This window comes from Oncorhynchus mykiss, chromosome 19 (genome assembly GCF_013265735.2).
Source record: "Oncorhynchus mykiss isolate Arlee chromosome 19, USDA_OmykA_1.1, whole genome shotgun sequence".
Lineage (NCBI taxonomy): Eukaryota > Metazoa > Chordata > Actinopteri > Salmoniformes > Salmonidae > Oncorhynchus > Oncorhynchus mykiss.
This window is the reverse complement of record NC_048583.1, coordinates 27,816,079-27,833,433: the sequence shown is the minus strand read 5'-3', so window position 1 is coordinate 27,833,433 and position 17,355 is coordinate 27,816,079. Positions and strand designations below refer to the sequence as shown.

The 17,355-nt window shown below is 42.9% G+C and overlaps 1 protein-coding gene across 3 annotated transcripts; it reads left to right on the top strand.

The window, feature by feature from the left end:
- Positions 1-728: 728 nt before the first annotated feature.
- Positions 729-15,741, top strand: LOC110497613 (MAP3K12 binding inhibitory protein 1). 3 transcript variants are annotated; one of them, XM_021573844.2, is made up of 9 exons: positions 731-922; positions 1,381-1,500; positions 4,463-4,684; positions 5,358-5,454; positions 5,937-6,002; positions 10,530-10,703; positions 10,868-10,962; positions 13,911-13,949; positions 14,142-15,741. In XM_021573844.2, exons 1-9 carry the CDS (start codon positions 773-775, stop codon positions 14,250-14,252), a joined length of 1,074 nt encoding a protein of 357 aa, XP_021429519.1. In that variant the 5' UTR covers positions 731-772; the 3' UTR covers positions 14,253-15,741. The 3 variants fall into 3 exon arrangements, with proteins under 3 accessions (XP_021429520.1, XP_021429519.1, XP_036810480.1); XM_036954585.1 differs by having other exon boundaries at positions 740-806; XM_021573845.2 differs by lacking the exon at positions 1,381-1,500 and having other exon boundaries at positions 729-922.
- Positions 15,742-17,355: the final 1,614 nt, after the last annotated feature.

The window sequence follows — 17,355 nt, the reverse complement described above, 5'->3', positions numbered from 1 at the left end:
TGTGAAATGATGAGGCTATTATTTGATTGCCAGGTCCTTGCTACTAATACAGGCCCCATTTGATTGTGGGAAATAAAAGTTAAATGTTAATGTTTTAGTCAAATATTTAGGACTTTAGTTTTGAGTACCGATTCATATATGATGCAAGTTAAATAATTGTTCTGAAGTGCTCCTACTGGTTTTGGAGTGTTTGACTAACCAGGTCGTTGGTTCACTTTGTTAGCGGTATCTGACTTTTCACCTTGAGTAGGCCTACCTTCTGATATTCTGAAAGGCTGATTCTAATTCAATAGTTATATTTTCGCTACAAAGATAGTGGAGTTTATATATATATATTTTTTTATTATTATTTTTATTTCACCTTTATTTAACCAGGTAGGCAAGTTGAGAACAAGTTCTCATTTACAATTGCGACCTGGCCAAGATAAAGCAAAGCAGTTCGACACATACAACGACACAGAGTTACACATGGAGTAAAACAAACATACAGTCAAATATACAGTAAAAATGTATGCGAAGAAAGTTGTAAATATATATATATATATATATATATATATAAGATGGCATAGCAGTTCAGACGTCTGAACTGCCATCTTGGAGCGAGTATGCGCATACCTTTTTTCTCAGTTTGTTTATACTAAGGCCAACTTGTTGATGGTTTTATGCACCATCCATTTATTGCTTTGCAGGGGCTACGTAATAAAACTTCCGGTATTGGAGGGACCGTTTCTTAACCAATCACTGAGCACTGTGCTTGAGACGCGGAAATGCAATGGCGGACAGGATGAAGTTGAATGACGAAAACGGTGTGTGCGATAAACAAAGGGGAAATGTTGCCATAACGTCTTCTTGCAAGGAAATATCAAGCTACAGAGACAGTATGTTAATTCTTTTGAATCTGCTCACAGACTTCGGGAGTGAGGTTGGTATACTAATGCTTTTGCACAATCTAATTCAGCTATAATTGCTTCGATCACTGCGAGAGATGCCCACGAGATGTGCATGCTTTGTCGCATGCAATCGCACGCTAAATGGTACAATGTTGCAAGAATAGTTTGTGTTGCAGCACAGTAGGCTACTACTACTAGCTTGCTGTTGCACTGATTACAGATGGGCTCCTTCCTCCTTTATCTAGCAGGCTGAATGCGACAAAGTAGCAATCAAAAAGATCTTACTGACAACTGCCGCGTGGAGCAAAGTAACAAATAATAGCCCTCGTTTGTATTAACAGCCTTTGCTTGTTTTTTCCCCCGGTTCTTATAGCCCTGGAAATAATATAGTTTGTAGACTTAGTATAGCTCAAATGGAGGCTTAACTACTCTTAGTCCAGGTTCTGACCAAGTTTCAAGGATTTATTTTGTAACTATTTTTCATTTCAAGCTGAAATTGGGTGAAGCTGCACTGAAAATCAGCGCCAGTTTAGACGCAGTGGATGTGGCATCTCTTCAACCTACTCGTCATGTGTTCACCTGTCTTCAGCAACACATCTCCAAACTACAGGTAGACTACACTATAGTCTCACAACGATGTGCTGACGTGCACAGTGGTGTCATGTCGAAAATTAAGGATGGATATGCAACACTACTTTCAGTATTATTACATTTTTCATTTGGTTCTTTACTCTAGAGCAAGTATTCCCAAACTGGGGTATGCCAAATCAAATGTGATTCACATTTAAAAATACATTAAAAAAAGTAAAATATTCACATTTTTCAAATAGTCCATTTATATTTTCCAACGGGGCTATGCATTCTCGCCTGAGTAGCCTTGCTTCACTGCCAAAAATAAAATTAAACTATCTAGTGTTCAGCAAAATAACAACATAATGTTAAATACAGGTAGCCTGGTCAAATAATTAACATCCGATTACATTAACCGTTACTCTCTCGTGGGAATTCCACTAACGGTCCGCATGTAGCCAAACGTAGCTGCTGCTGATTCCGTTTGCTAGAAAATGGATAAATGTTTTTTTTTAAAGTTTGGCACATGTCCATAGACACATACCAGCTCTACTGGTAGTACTGCTAATACTACACCTGCACCTGTCGATGACACAAGTTTTTCTGCTTCCATGAGCACATCCAATGCTAGCATCAGTAATTCTTTATTTGTTGTTAGCCCAGCTAGCATGGACACTGACAGTTGTGAATCTGATGCAGCCAAAGAGCTACTGCCCCCTTACGCGGGAAACCACCGAACAACAGACAGGGACGTTGGACCATCGAAGAGGCGCAAATATGATGAGAACTACATTGATTTTGGGTTCACTTATATTGGGAGTAGGGCCTTTCCTCATCCACAGTGTGTTATGTGTGCAAAAGTACTATCTCACAACTTGACGAAACCTTCACTCTTGCGTAGACATTTAGAAACAAAACATGCCAATATGAAAAATAAGCCCCAGGAGTTTTTTGAGCGAGAATTAAGTTGACTTTTGAGTAGTAAGACATGTATAAATGCAACAGATACCATTAATAAGAAGGGGCTAGAAGAGTCTTATATTGTGAGCTACAGAGTGTCTAGGACCACAAACTATTGTGTAGGACTTAATTCTATCTGCTGCCATGGATATGGCTGAGACAATGTTGTGGGGAAAGGCCAAAAAAACTATACAGACAATATCTTCATCAAACAACACTGTTTCACGATGCATCAGTGACATGGCAGGAGATGTTTTGAAACAATTACTGCTTCGCATACAAGCCATTGAATTCTATGCGTTACAGCTGGATGTGTCAACAGACCTGTCAAAGGGCCTGGCACAGCTCCTGGTATACGTTGTTTAAGTTTATGGGGGTCAATTAATGAAGGCATCCTTTTCTGCAAACCACTGGAAACCAGGACAACAGGAGAGGATATTTTAAGTACTCGACAGCTTCGTGACATCAAATGGACTTTGGCCATCAAGATTTGTTTGTATCTTTACTAATGGCCCAAAAGCTATGAGAGGGACACGTAGTGGAGTGATAACCCGAGTGCAAGCAGTTTCTCCCGACGCTACTTGGGTACACTGCAGCATCCACCGAGAGGCTCTTGCTGCCAAAGGAATGCCTGACAGCTTGAAAGATGTTTGTGACACTACAGTGAAAATGGTTAACTTTGTTAAAGCAAGGCCCCTTGACTGTCGTGTATTTTCTGCACTATGCAATGATATGGGCAGCGACCATGTAACGCTTTTACAACATACAGAAAAGCGCTGGTTATCAAGGGGCAAAGTATTGACACGTTTTTTGGAATTGAGAGACGAGCTTTAAGTTTGCTTTACTGACCATCATTTTCACTTGTCTGACCACTTGCGTGATGACGAGTTTCTCACACGACTGGCCTATCTGGGTGATGCTTTTTCTCACCTGAATGATCTGAATCTAGGATCACAGGGACTCTCCGCAACTATACTCAATGTGGTGGATAAAATTGAGGCTATGATTAAGAGGTTGGAGCTCTTCTCTGTCTGCATTAACAAAGACAACACACAGGTCTTTCCATTGTATGATTTTTTTGTTGTTGTTGTGTGTGTGCAAATTAACTCAAACTTACAATGTCAAATGTGATATATCGAAGCACCTGAGGGAGTTGGGTGAGCATTACGCAGGTACCCTCCCGAAACGGATGACGTAAACAACTGGATTCGTTATCCCTTTCATGCCCTGACTCCAGTCCATTTACCGATATCTGAACAAGAGAGCCTCATCGAAATTGCAGCAAGCAGTTCTGTGAAAATTGAATTTAATCAGAAGCCACTGCCAGATTTTCTAGATTGGGCTGCGCTCAGAGTATCCTGCCTTGGCAAATTGCACTGTTGTTAAGTCACTGATGCTCTTTGCAACCACGTACCTATGTGAGAGTGGATTCTCGGCCCTCCCTAGCATGAAAATCAAATACAGGCACAGACTGTGTGTGAGGCATGATTTAAGACTGTGACTCTCTCCAATACATCCCAACATTGCGGAGTTACGTGCATCCTTTCAAGCACACCCTTCTCATTAACCTGTGGTGAGTTATTCACAATTTTCAATGACCAAATAAGGTTTTATATGTAAGATGGCTAAATAAAGAGCAAAATAATTTATTATATTATTATTTGTGCCCTGGTCCTATAAGAGCTCTTTGTCACAACCCGGCTCGTGGGAAGTGACAAACTCCCACTCATTCTTATGTTTAATAACTATATTGTATAGTGTGTGTGGCAGGATGGTAAAAAAACAACATTTGCGAGTGCGCTGACCCTGGCGCTAGAGGGTGTACGCAGCTGGAGGTTGAATGTTTGAAGGGTTACGGGACTATAAAAAGTTTGGGAACCACTGCTCTAGAGTTAAATAGAAAATAAATTGTTGCATTTTCATGTGTTTTTTTGTGTGAGTTTTTTTATTCTTTGTCGTATTAGTTAATGGATGTAGAAAGTGTATGTTGACGGGGACTTCACCGTCTCTCCCCATAACCTGCCTTTAATCCTCCTCAACAGTCAGTTTCAGACAACCTGAGGGTCCTGGTGGAGGCAGAAGACCAGTCCTCGTCTTCAAAGAGCAACAAGGATGAAACCACTAGCACACTCTCTTCTGATGAGATGACCATAGACTCGCCACCCATTCTACCTGCAGCTCAGCCAACCCGGCCAGAGGTAGAGGAGGAGGGCAAGTTGCAGGTTGATGACCTCAGCATTCAGATCAGAGCCAACAAATCCGAGGTGAGTTGACTGTAGCTTCTGTTTGGTCATTGGTCAACTCCGCTCAGCTGTACTGATGCTGCGGTTTATACGGCAGTGTTTTCAATACTGTTTCCTATTCTCTGCTAAAGCCAATGAATACTCATAAGTAATTGCCTCCGAGTGTGCTGCACACTTTGCAATAACATAGTAGTGAATCAAATGCTTGATCAGGACCTGATGATAAGCCAGTTTAGCACAGAATAAGGGCTCCTTCAGAGTGCTGCAGTCAGGGAACGTGGGAGTGTGTGTGGTCGCTGACTGGTGTGGAGGCAGTAGCAGGAGGGCTTTGCGAGAGGGCCAGGCCCTTGATATATTATGAAGTGGATGCTCATTACTCTAGAGAGATTGCATGTGGATGAAGGACAAGAGGATGCCGAGGCCTGTTGTATTTCATTGTGTATTTATTTTGGTAGCCAAATAAACAGTATTTTGTAGTACTTTGTCATTTTTAGAAATGGCAAAGCAATTGTGATGGGGTATTCTGAATCTGAGTACATTTCACGTGCTGTTTGGGTGTGAACGCTAGTCTCATCGCTTTGCTTGCCCCTGCCTTTATTACCATGATATAAACAAAAATCGACTGTCGTTTGATATCAATAGCTCTTTAATCCAGCCTGTGTCACATCTCCAACTGTCTCCTCTACTACTATAGATTGATAGGAGGATATCTGCATTTATAGAGCGAAAGCAGCTGGAGATCAATGAAAACAACGTGAGGGAGTTCTGCAACGTGATCGACTGCAATCAGGGTAAGAATCTGGGAGAGGTGTGTGTGTGTGTGTGTGTGTGTGTGTGTGTGTGAGAGAGAGTTGGTGGGTTGGTGCACAGATTGCCAATGTTTGGAGAGGGCTGATTTCCACAGCCAGAAAGGCAAGAGGTCAGACTGAACTGTTATAATAGTGGGCCTGAAGTAGCTAACGCCCTCCTCAGCTGGCCTCAAAATAAATCCAGCTTTGTCCAGATTCTTTGAACAGAAGGTAGAAGTTGTTGTTTTTCTTCAGAAATAGATGGTGTGAAATGACAGTAATACAAATGACAATTAACAGTAATGACCGGAACAGAAATATCGGTAACAGAAATGAGGGTAACCGAAGTGAACATGTCACATGGACAGTCCATTTACTTTTAAACAGATGCATCAGTTAATTATCCACAAAATGGATATTTCAAAGGTCAAAATATATATTTTGGGCTGATTTAATATAAACTGTTCTCTTTTGCTATGATGTAGAAGACAGCTGTGCCAGAACAGATGCAGTATTCACACCCTACCCAGGCTTCAAAAGTCATGTTAAAGGTAAGAGCATTCTGCTTTAAGTTTAAACATAGTTTTCTTATGTTATTTCTTATTTTTTTATGTTTATTGGTGGGTCGTTCAAAGAAATGAGTCCCTTTTGCGTAGTGTAACTTGATTAAAATAATAATAATAAATGAGTTACCTAATTTTAACGTTATTAATAACAAAAAAAACATGTATTACCATCAAGTTAAATAAATGACTGTAGTAATTTCCTATTAAGTGCCAAATAAAGTACCAGCGTTGCCAGTCATTAATCCCCTTGTGACGGGGGGAATGGAAGCTTGTTGTTTGCAACAGGGAGGAGCAATCGAATGCAAGTTTCACAAAGAAATGTACATTGTAAAAAAATGTCTAGCCTGTCTATCGAAGGGTAACAGGGTCGACATGTAATGTTTGACCCACAGTTTTCCACCACGATACACCAGAAAATGGCCAAAAAGAGTAGACCCAGCTCACTTGCTTTTACACTATGATTTGACATTTAGATGTTCAATGTTTCTTTAGAAAAACATATTTAATGATCAACTGCCCCTTGGAACCATCTTCTCTGATTTTAAAGGGCCTATGAGGCATTGATATGAGTCAGAAACATTAATTCTAGTATTAGAATTGACTACAAAGTGTAAATAGGATCATTTTGGTTTATAAAGTCAGTCTCGTCCAAAATGGAGTTTGGTAAGTGACTGCGTTATGACTCGATGGTTTGGATTACAGTTATGTCAAGAATTCATGCCCCATTTTGCCTATTAACGCGTGATGGCACTGTGTTTTCTGGGAAAAGACTGGGCGAGTTCCGCTTTGCATGGCCCGGTGCCCCTCGACAGACGTAGGAGACCTCTCCTTAGGACAGTTTTTCCCAACCCTGGTCCCCGAGTACCCCCAAAGTTCACATTATTATTGTAACCCTGGACAAGCACACCTGATCCAACTTGTCAACTAATCATCAAGCCCTCAATGAGTTGAATGAGGTGTGTTTGTCCAGGGCTACAACGAAACGGTGTACTGTTGGGGGTACTGGAGGACCAGGGTTGGGAAACACTGCCTTAAGAGGACCATTCCATTGGTCCTCATAAGGTAGTGAGCAGACCCCGCCTAGACGAGGCGAAACAAACTCGCCCACTGGAACCTCTTCCCTAGACAAGACGTGGGTAGTACATGCCCTACCCCATTCATAGACGCTAACTACCTTTAGCGCCTATTGACAATAGTATCTTCTGGCCAGGGGGGTTTGTTAGGAGCCATGACCCTCAACCTGAACATGGACCACGGGTCACTTTAATTATGTTTACATACTGTTTTTTTTACCCACTTCATATGTACACTATATATGCAGAAGTATGTGGACACCCCTTCTAGTTAGTGGATTTGGCTATTTTGGTATTTTGTTAGGATTCCCATTTAGCTGTTGCAAAAGCAGCAGCTACTCTTCCTGGGGTCCACACAAAACATGAAACATCATACAGAATGACATAATACAGAACATCATTAGACAAGAACAGCTCAGACAGAACTACAAACATTTTAAAAAAAAAAGGCACATGAAGCCTACATAACAATGCATACACACGCACACACACACAAACACACACACACACACACTATCTAGGGGAGAGGTAAGGTGTTGCTTTACCTTGAAACAAGGTTTGCTATTTATTTGAGCAATGTGCTCTGTTCTGGGCCAGCTGCAGCTTAACTATGTCTTTCTTAGCAGCACTGGACCACACGACTGGACAATCTGCAGCCACTCCTGTTGCTGGCAGGTGTAAAAAATGAAGCACACAGCATGTTAAAATTGTCTGTCCTCTGTTACAACACTCACTACAGAGTTCCAAACTGCCTCTGGAAGCAGCGTCAGCACAATAACCGTTTGTTGGGAGCTTCATGAAATGGGTTTCCATGGCCGAGCAGCCGCACACAAACCTAAGATCACCATGCGCAATGCCAAGTCTCTGCTGGAGTGGTATAAAGCTTGCCGCCATTGGACTCTGGAGCAGTGGACTCGTTCTCTGTAGTGATGAATCACGCTTCACCATCTGGCAGTCCGACGGACGACTCTGGGTTTGGCAGATGCCAGGAGAACGCTACCAGCCCCAATGCGTAGTGCCAACTGTAAAGTTTGGTGGATGAGGAATAATGGTCTGTGGCTGTTTTTCACGGTTCAGGCTAGGATCCCTTAATTCCAGTGAAGGGAATTCTTAACCCTGCAGCGTACAATGACATTCTAGATGATTCTTTCAACACACCTGGTCTTCCAGGTCGATTAAATCAAAAACATGTGGTCCTGGGCCAGGGTTGCCTACCCCTGTACTAGGCTAGCTAGCTCATAACTAAGCAAAGCTGACAACATGTTTGATGCATGTTACCAGCTTGCTTTCAGTAAAGAAAATTAAATGCGAACTGGTTAGCTACTGTCCTTTTTTTTGTGACTGAATGACAAAGACAAACCCAAGAAACACGCACATCAAACCACACCCCCAAGACAGCTCTCATTTGCGTTTATTCACAGGCACTAGCATTTCTTAATGAGCAATGATGAAAGACGAGGCCAAATCAGGAAGTGCGGTCGCCCTTTAACAACGAATACACTGCTCAAAAAAATAAAGGGAACACTTAAACAACACAATGTAACTCCAAGTCAATCACACTTCTGTGAAATCAAACTGTCCACTTAGGAAGCAACACTGATTGACAATAAATGTCACATGCTGTTGTGCAAATGGAATAGACAACAGGTGGAAATTATAGGCAATTAGCAAGACCCCCCCCCAATAAAGGAGTGGTTCTGCAGGTGATAACCACAGACCACTTCTCAGTTCCTATGCTTCCTGGCTGATGTTTTGGTCACTTTTGATTGCTGACGGTGCTTTCACTCTGGTGGTAGCATGAGACGGAGTCTACAACCCACGCAAGTGGCTCAGGTAGTGCAGCTCATCCAGGATGGCACATCAATGCGAGCTGTGGCAAGAAGGTTTGCTGTGTCTGTCAGCGTAGTGTCCAGAGCATGGAGGCGCTACCAGGAGACAGGCCAGTACATCAGGAGACGTGGAGGAGGCCGTAGGAGGGAAACAACCCAGCAGCAGGACCGCTACCTCCGCCTTTGTGCAAGGAGGAGCACTGCCAGAGCCCTGCAAAATGACCTCCAGCAGGCCACAAATGTGCATGTGTCTGCTCAAACGGTCAGAAACAGACTCCATGAGGGTGGTATGAGGGCCCGACGTCCACAGGTGGGGGTTGTGCTTACAGCCCAACACCGTGCAGGACGTTTGGCATTTTCCAGAGAACACCAAGATTGGCAAATTCGCCACTGGCGCCCTGTGCTCTTCACAGATGAAAGCAGGTTAGCACTGAGCACGTGACAGACGTGACAGTCTGGAGACGCCGTGGAGAACGTTCTGCTGCCTGCAATATCCTCCAGCATGACCGGTTTGGTTTATGGGTCAGTCATGGTGTGGGGTGGCATTTCTTTGGGGGGCGGCACAGCCCTCCATGTGCTCGCCAGAGGTAGCCTGACTGCCATTAGGTACCGAGATGAGATCCTCAGACCCCTTGTGAGACCATGTGCTGGTGCGGTTGGCCCTGGGTTCCTCCTAATGCAAGACAATGCTAGACCTCATATGGCTGGAGTGTGTCAGCAGTTCCTGCAAGAGGAAGACATTGATGCATGGACTGGCCCGCCCGTTCCCCAGACCTGAATCCAATTGAGCACATCTGGGACATCATGTCTCGCTCCATCCACCAACGCCACGTTGCACCACAGACTGTCCAGGAGTCGGCAGATGCTTTTGTCCAGGTCTGGGAGGAGATCCCTCAGGAGACCATCCGCCACCTCATCAGGAGCATGCCCAGATGTTGTAGGGAGGTCATACAGGCACGTGGAGGCCACACACACACTACTGAGCCTCATTTTGACTTGTTTTAAGGACATTACATCAAAGTTGGATCAGCCTGTAGTGTGGTTTTCCACTTTAATTTTGAGTGTGACTCCAAATCCAGACCTCCATGGGTTGATAAATTTGATTTCCATTGATCATTTTTGTGTGATTTTGTTGTCAGCACATTCAACTATGTAAAGAAAATAAAAATGTCATTCATTCAGATCTAGGATGTTATTTTAGCGTTATACCTTTATTTTTTTGAGCAGTGTACTTTCACCATATTAAAAGGTTTATCTTTTTTAAACCTTAAAATGCTTCACTAATCACATTTTTTTTTTAATTAAAAATGACATCTTCAGAAATTACTTTGTCACAGCAACAAAAGAACTAGGGCTTTGTGAAAACTGCTGAATTTTGGGCACATTATTCATATGTATTGAATTTTCCATGTGCTCTATATTAAAGGCCACTACATTTTAAAATGTTTAAATAACAGGCTTTTAAAATCCAATGTAGGTGCACAATTTCTACTTAAAATATGGAAGGGACGTAAAAGGGACTCATTCCGATGAAACGACCCTGGTATGTTTCTATACTCTGCTTGTGACATTTAATGGGTTTCTATTGTCTGTATGCCTTGTCTGTGCAGTGACTCGTGTGGTGAACACCTACGGGCCTCAGACTCGTAGAGGGGGAGGGTTAGGAGGAGGCGCCTTGGGGGAGGCTGAGGAGCAGCAGAGGGCCATGGTGTCTAGAGACTGTGGGAATCCAGCCATAGAGGAACGCCTGCACAACATCGAGACACACCTAAAGCTCCCAACAGGTGAAGAGGTTAAGCAAGATGTGGTATCGGCCGTATTGTGGTCGTTGCATGTCTCTCTTTACCCAAACATTTGTATTCCTTTCCATTTCTGACACTTGACTTTTAGGAATTCTGGTCTTATACTCTTAATAGTCCTATCAGACACACAAACCTTTCTTTTCCAGAGGGTCCAGTGCCTTTAAGTGTGTACCAGAGGCTGAAGAAGCTTGAAGATCGGATCCTGGAGTTGGAGGGACTTTCCCCGGAGTACTTCCAGTCTGTGAGTTCAGTGTGGTAGAAAGATTTTAACACATCCACTTTTTTTTTGTTGTGTGTGTGCGTGCGGACATGCGTGCGTCTACTTGCGCGTTAGTATTTCACCATGTTAGTATTTTTCCATATTGAGCCCGAGAGTCCTTATGCCGTGATTATCAGAAGTGGGGTATTTCTTCCTCTTCAGTTCAGAATATATTATCCATGTCAGAATTTAGCCTATCAAAGTTAGCTGAGTAAGAGCGCTCAAGTTTCTGCATGACTCTTATCTCTCCCTTCTCTTGGCTTGACGTGCCGGTTCTAAGAGTGTGCTGCTCTCCATGTCCTTTAGGGTGTGTGTGTGTGTGTGTGTGCACAGAGAGCTGTGGGTTGAGAGAGTCTTTTTTTGAATAAACTGAGCTGATCTTTTTTTTTTATTCCAAGTGCCACTGTTTAAGCAATTTCTGCAAATAGTTTGGAAGTACACACTGAGCAGGTTTCTGAGGGTGGAGGAGGGGAGATGTTTCCTCAGTAGCGGCCTAGTGAGTCTATAATCTCGTCTTTAACACTCGTACCCAGGGCCTAACATTAACACCTGCCAAAATGTGGGTAGATTTTGCCATTGGTGGGTAAAGATGTCTATTTCACCAGACACGTTGGTGTGTGGTCAGGGCTCCACGCATTTCACTCACATTTGTGAATTAAAATGGTCAACTATGATCACATTTTATAGTAACATAAATGCTGCAGTAGCTGTTTTCAAAGTACACTACAAATGTATGTGGACACATGCTCGTCGAACATTTGCTGCTAAAACAGTCTCCACTCTTCTGGGAAGGCTTTCCACTAGATGTTGTGACTTGCTTACATTCAGCCACAAGAGCATTAGTGAGGTCGGGCACTGATGTTGGGCGATTTCGCCTTTATCGCGATCGGTGTTCCAATTCATCCCGAAGGTGTTTCGATGGTACTATGCATTGGGGCAGGTAGCGTTTTTCCTGACATCCGCCAAACCAGATTTGTCCATTGGACTGCCAGATGGTGACGTGTGATTCATCACTCCAGCGAACGTGTTTCCACTGCTCCAGAGTCCTATATCAGCAAACTTTATACCACTCCAGCCAATGCTTTGCATTAAACATGATGATCTTAGGCTTGTGTGTTGCTGCCCAGCCATGGAAACCCATTTCATGAAGCTCCTGACGAACAGTTATTGTTATAGCACAATTTCAACATGCTATGTGCTTCAGCACTCGGCGGTCCGGTTCTGTGAGCTTGTGTGGCCTACCACTTCGCCGCTGAGCCGTTGTTGCTCCTAGACGTTTCCACCTTACAATAACAGCACTTACAGTTAACCGGGGCAGCTCTAGCAGGGCAGAAATTTGACAAACTGACTTTGTTGCTTTGTTTCATAGCTAGTAAATGAATCGCACAAAGTCAAAGAACTACGAATCCTATATAGCCTATACCATCTTGCGCTGCAACACTTCCTAGATTGGGGCTTTGCGCACATGAAGAGCTGAGTGAAAGATTATTTACTTGAAATGAAAAGTCTACTTAAGTGAGACTTTCATTGTGTTTCTTGTCTATTTACATTGTTTTGCTAGGTTGTTTTTCAGTTTGAGTTTCAACTGCTAGGGAAGAAAAAAAACTCTGCTACTAATCAGACTCAATCTCAAAGGCAGACTGGAGCAGCGTTACCACGGTAACCTCCCACTCTTAAAGGGGCAGGTGAACATTGTTGCCTCATCTGTGATATTTTGGTAAAAGACTCTGGCCACAAAATATATTAAATTAAACAATATACCACATTACTTCTTACTAGTAATACATTTGTATTGTTTTAGAAACATTACAAAGCATTGTAGCATGCTCTCCTCTTTTTGTGTTTTGTTGGTGTCATTTTACGGGGGGTGGAAAAATGTTCTCTGGTTTAAAAAAAATCTGAGTGGCTGGTAGATTTTTATTTTTTTAATCTACCTGGCACTGTGGTTGGTGGACCAGGAAGTTAATTTTAGGCCCTTCTCGTACTCATATAGGGGTTGAAAATTCCAGATTTGGTCACTAATAAACGCTTAAATTGGAATGCAGTGGCTTTCTATCAGTGGTTTAGCTAAGTCATTGCCCAAGTCTTTAGATTTACAGTACTGTATGTCAACATAGCAGACTGCTGCAGGGCATTAAAATACTTTCATGGTTGGGTTGAGGGTGGGAAGGCCATGTTTTTGTACTCTCATTCCTGGCCCTTTTTAGTCTGCTAGTTCTGAAATGACTAAAGAACAGAATTTTATGGAGATTCTTCATATGAGTAATATACTTGCACTATTAACCTTCTTGCAGAATGTATTTTTGTCACCAGAAAATGAAGGCACAGCTGGTTGATTTAGTTTTTAATTTTTTTATTCTGAAAGCTATTTGATTGGTGCCATTTCCAGAAATAGAAGGTATTTTCTGAGGTAGGTGTATTGACGTAAAAAGAACAAGTAGCTCTCGGGGCTAATTTTAAAGCTACAATATGTACGTTTTTGGACGACCTGACCCAATTCACATAGTAATGGGAGTTCTAGATCTGTCAGTCACATTAAAAGCAAGTCGTCTTTCTATGCTTTCCATTTCTGTACACCAGCTTCAAACAGTTGAATATATAATATTTTTGGTTCTGGAAAACATATTTCACAACTGTTTAGATGGTACAATGATTCTCTACTTGCTTGTTTTGTCACACAAACTGAAATTATACGAACGATTTTAGAATTTTTAGCAACCAGGAAATGGCGTAGAGATTTCTGCGTAGTGCATCTTGAATGGATAGGAAATATTTGTTCAGTCTGTCTGACCCTGTGCACGGCAGGAATGTTGCCAGTGGCTAACCTCTAACTCTTCTAGTTCTCTCAAAGTTACTGAACCTCTTTTTTTGTCTCTGCTCTCTCTGAGTTACCTAAACATTCTAACCTCTCATCTCCTGTGTTCTTTCAGAGTTACCTACACAAGCGACCAAAGACATCAATCTCTCAGGTGAGATGTGTTATCACACCTTCTCACTTGTCTCATACCTTTCCTCCTTTCATTACATTCAAGTTCAAAGCAGTGTTTCTCAACCTCCGGTCCGTGGACAGCCACCAGTTTAAGGTGACACTGATTTTAGTGTGCGCGTATGTGCTTGTACTTGCTTGTGACTGTGATTGTTCTTATCTCCCATGTTGGCAGGTCTGCAGTCTGTCGGAGCTGGATGTGAAGATCAGTGCTGTCAAAGCGGCCTTGCTGAAGAGGATGGGGGAATTTGGGCCGGTAGAGTACGACACCGAGTGTCCACTCTGACCCCCAAACTTTTGACCTATGACCTTCACACGTACCCACCATTATGGGCAACAGACTAGAGGAACAAATGAGAGACTTTAACCTTGAGGTGTAGATATCCACCCTTACACACGGCTGAATGCTGCTTCAGTTTTATTGAGTAAAATGTGTGGGGGGGGCAGCCATATTGGTCAGGGAGAAATCCAAACCAGTCTAATCGGAATGAATGGCAGTAGAGGCGCAATACGGATTTTTACTTATTCAGGGAAATAAAACGAATGCATGTGATATATCAGAAATTGTTTAATACAATTATCAACTGAAAATATTGTCATATAATTATAAATACAGTTTTATACCAATTGAAGGATACCATAAATGTCTAAATTGATGTTTTCTTGGAAAGCTGCGAGTGCTATTATATGATACAATGTCAGTACTTGTTGCATTTACAACTTGTCTAAGTCCTATCATCAGCTGATTTCAACCAGTGTGTGGCTGTGGATTGACTGCATTGTCTAATGGAATGTTGGGATATTGGCCGTTTTTAATTAATTAGAAAATGAATGAAATAATTCCCCTAAAACTGTCTGGCTAGCTAGCTGACCAACATCGCAAATAAATTCTTTGAATTAATATTTTATGAATCACAGCACTGACTAACCATGGTTGACCAACTCCCTGACCAAGATGGCTGACCTTTATCCCATCATAAGAAGGTTCTTGTCCATTCTGGTATTCTATTCCTAATTCTATGTGTCCTGAGCTGAAGGTCTTGGTTTTCAACCTTCGGGTTGAAATGTTGCACTCCATGAAACTACTGGAGAATTCAAGTGTGTGTGTGTGTGTGGGTAGGTATCTATCTTTCTAGCATGATGTGGCTCTGCGGCTCCCGTGTTTTTCGGGATCTATAGTCTGCCCCACTCAAAGTTCCGGAACTTCCTGAAGCTTCTGTGCATGTATATATTCTCTACTTTACGCACAGAGAACAGGCTACTCGGGTGAATGGTGCTCGTTTAATAAAGTTAGATCAAAGCTGAAACCGTGTCGGCAAGATCGCATAATGATAATATTCGACATAGAGTTTGATATAATAGCGTAGTCTAACATTACTGTAAGACAAAAAATGGGGATATGCATATAGATCTCGAGTTATAGTGTTTTTTCAAAGTAGTCTACAGTGTTTTGAATGATGTACAGTGAATTCATTTTAGAGCAGACGGAGTAAACAAACTAGCATAGCCCATCTGTGTATTTTGCCCAGTGGCGCATGCTGTTGTGTTTTGGCCACATGAGAGAGAGATGCGTTGTTGTTTTTTTAGAAACGTTATATGCTGCTATTATATTATTTTTCTGTTATGGAGAATACTATGCTCATTGTGATGTTGCAGACATGGCTTCAGACATGGATCTAACTTGATTCAGCGTTGATTCTTCCTCCTTTTTGCTGTCGTGTTGCAAGGTTTTAACGTTGATGTTTCTGTAAATAAATTCTCTTTCATTTGGCGAACCTGTTGAAGTAGACTTTGACTCGGGGTTCTAATCACACACTCACTATGAACTGTTAGACACACACACATTGTACATGAACAGTGTTAGTCATGCACACAGCTAATCAGATGGCAATTAATTCCTTTTCTAAATTGTACACAACTGAAGAGGTTTAAATTTAACTGCGTGAGGTAATTCATATTAAAGGGTGACAGTGGGAAATCAGCAAATCCAGGAAATGACTTGGCAGGGGGCCACTAAAGCCTGCATGCTCTGTTCAGTGAACTTTTCAACAGTACATTTAAAGTACAGTAGTTTGTAGTTAGGAATTGAGTAGTGCTTTTCAGGACCCTGTCTTTTTCAAAGATAATTTGTAAAAATCCAAATAACTTCACAGATCTTCATTGTAAAAGGGTGAACCATAAACTAATTAATGAACATGCACCTGTGGAACGGTCGTTAAGACTAACAGCTTACAGACGGTAGGCAATTAAGGTCACAGTTATGAAAAATTAGGACACTAAACAGGCCTTTCCATTGATTCTGAAAACACTAAAACAAAGGTGCCCAGGGTCCCTGCTCATCTGCGTGAATGTGCCTTAGGCATGCTGCAAGGATGCATGAGGACTGCAGATGTGGCCAGGGCAATGAATTGCAATGTCTGTACTGTGAGACGTCTAAGACAGGGAGACAGGACAGACAGCTGATCGTCCTCGCAGTAGCAGACCACATGTAACAACACCTGCACAGGATCGGTACATCCGAACATTACACCTGCGGGACAGGTACAGGATGGCAACAACTTCCCGAGTTACACCAGGAACGCACAATACCTCCATCAGTGCTCAGACTGTCTGCAATAGGCTGAGAGAGGCTGAACTGAGAGCTTGTAGGCCGGTTGTTGTAAGGCGGTTCCTCACCAGACGTCATCGGCAACAACGTCGCCTATGGGCACAAACTCACCGTTGCTGGACCAGACAGGACTGCTCTTCACTTGTCTCACCAGGGGTGATGGTTGGATTTGCGTTTATCGTCGAAGGAAGGAGCGCTACACCGAGGCCTGTACTCTGGAGCGGGATCAATTTGGAGGTGGAAGGTCCGTCATGGTCTGGGGCGTGTCACAGCATCATCGGACTGAGCTTGTTATCATTGCAGGCAATCTCAACGCTGTGCGTTATGCAGGGCAGACATCCTCCTCCCTCATGTGGTACCCTTCCTGCAGGCTCATCCTGACATGACCCTCCAGCATGATAATGCCACCAGCCATACTACTCGTTCTGTGCGTGATTTCCTGCAAGACAGGAATGTCAGTGTTCTGCCATGGCCAGCGAGAGCCCGGATCGCAATCCCATTGAGCACGTCTGGGACCTGTTGGATTGAAGGGTGAGGGCTAGGGCCATTCCCCCCGGGAAATGTCCGGGAACTTGCAGGTGCCTTGGTGGAAGAGTGGGGTAACATCTCACAACATGAACACATGCATGTGTATGCAGGGCCGGGTCTAGCCTTCTGGGGGCCCTAAGCAATATACAATTGCACCTGCTGTGTTGTACTATTCTTACTCTCAATAGTTGAGACCCCAACTGAAATCCTAAACTGGGTCGGGGGCCCCCTAGTGGTCGGGGGCCCTGAGCTA

Excerpts from the sequence above, each read along its gene's own strand:
- LOC110497613 (XM_021573844.2), top strand. The coding sequence starts at position 773 with ATGGCGGACAGGATGAAGTTGAATGACGAAAACGGTGTGTGCGATAAA. Across the intron at positions 5,455-5,936 it reads CGTGATCGACTGCAATCAGG|AAGACAGCTGTGCCAGAACA; the intron begins GTAAGAATCTGG and ends GCTATGATGTAG. Across the intron at positions 6,003-10,529 it reads CTTCAAAAGTCATGTTAAAG|TGACTCGTGTGGTGAACACC; the intron begins GTAAGAGCATTC and ends TTGTCTGTGCAG.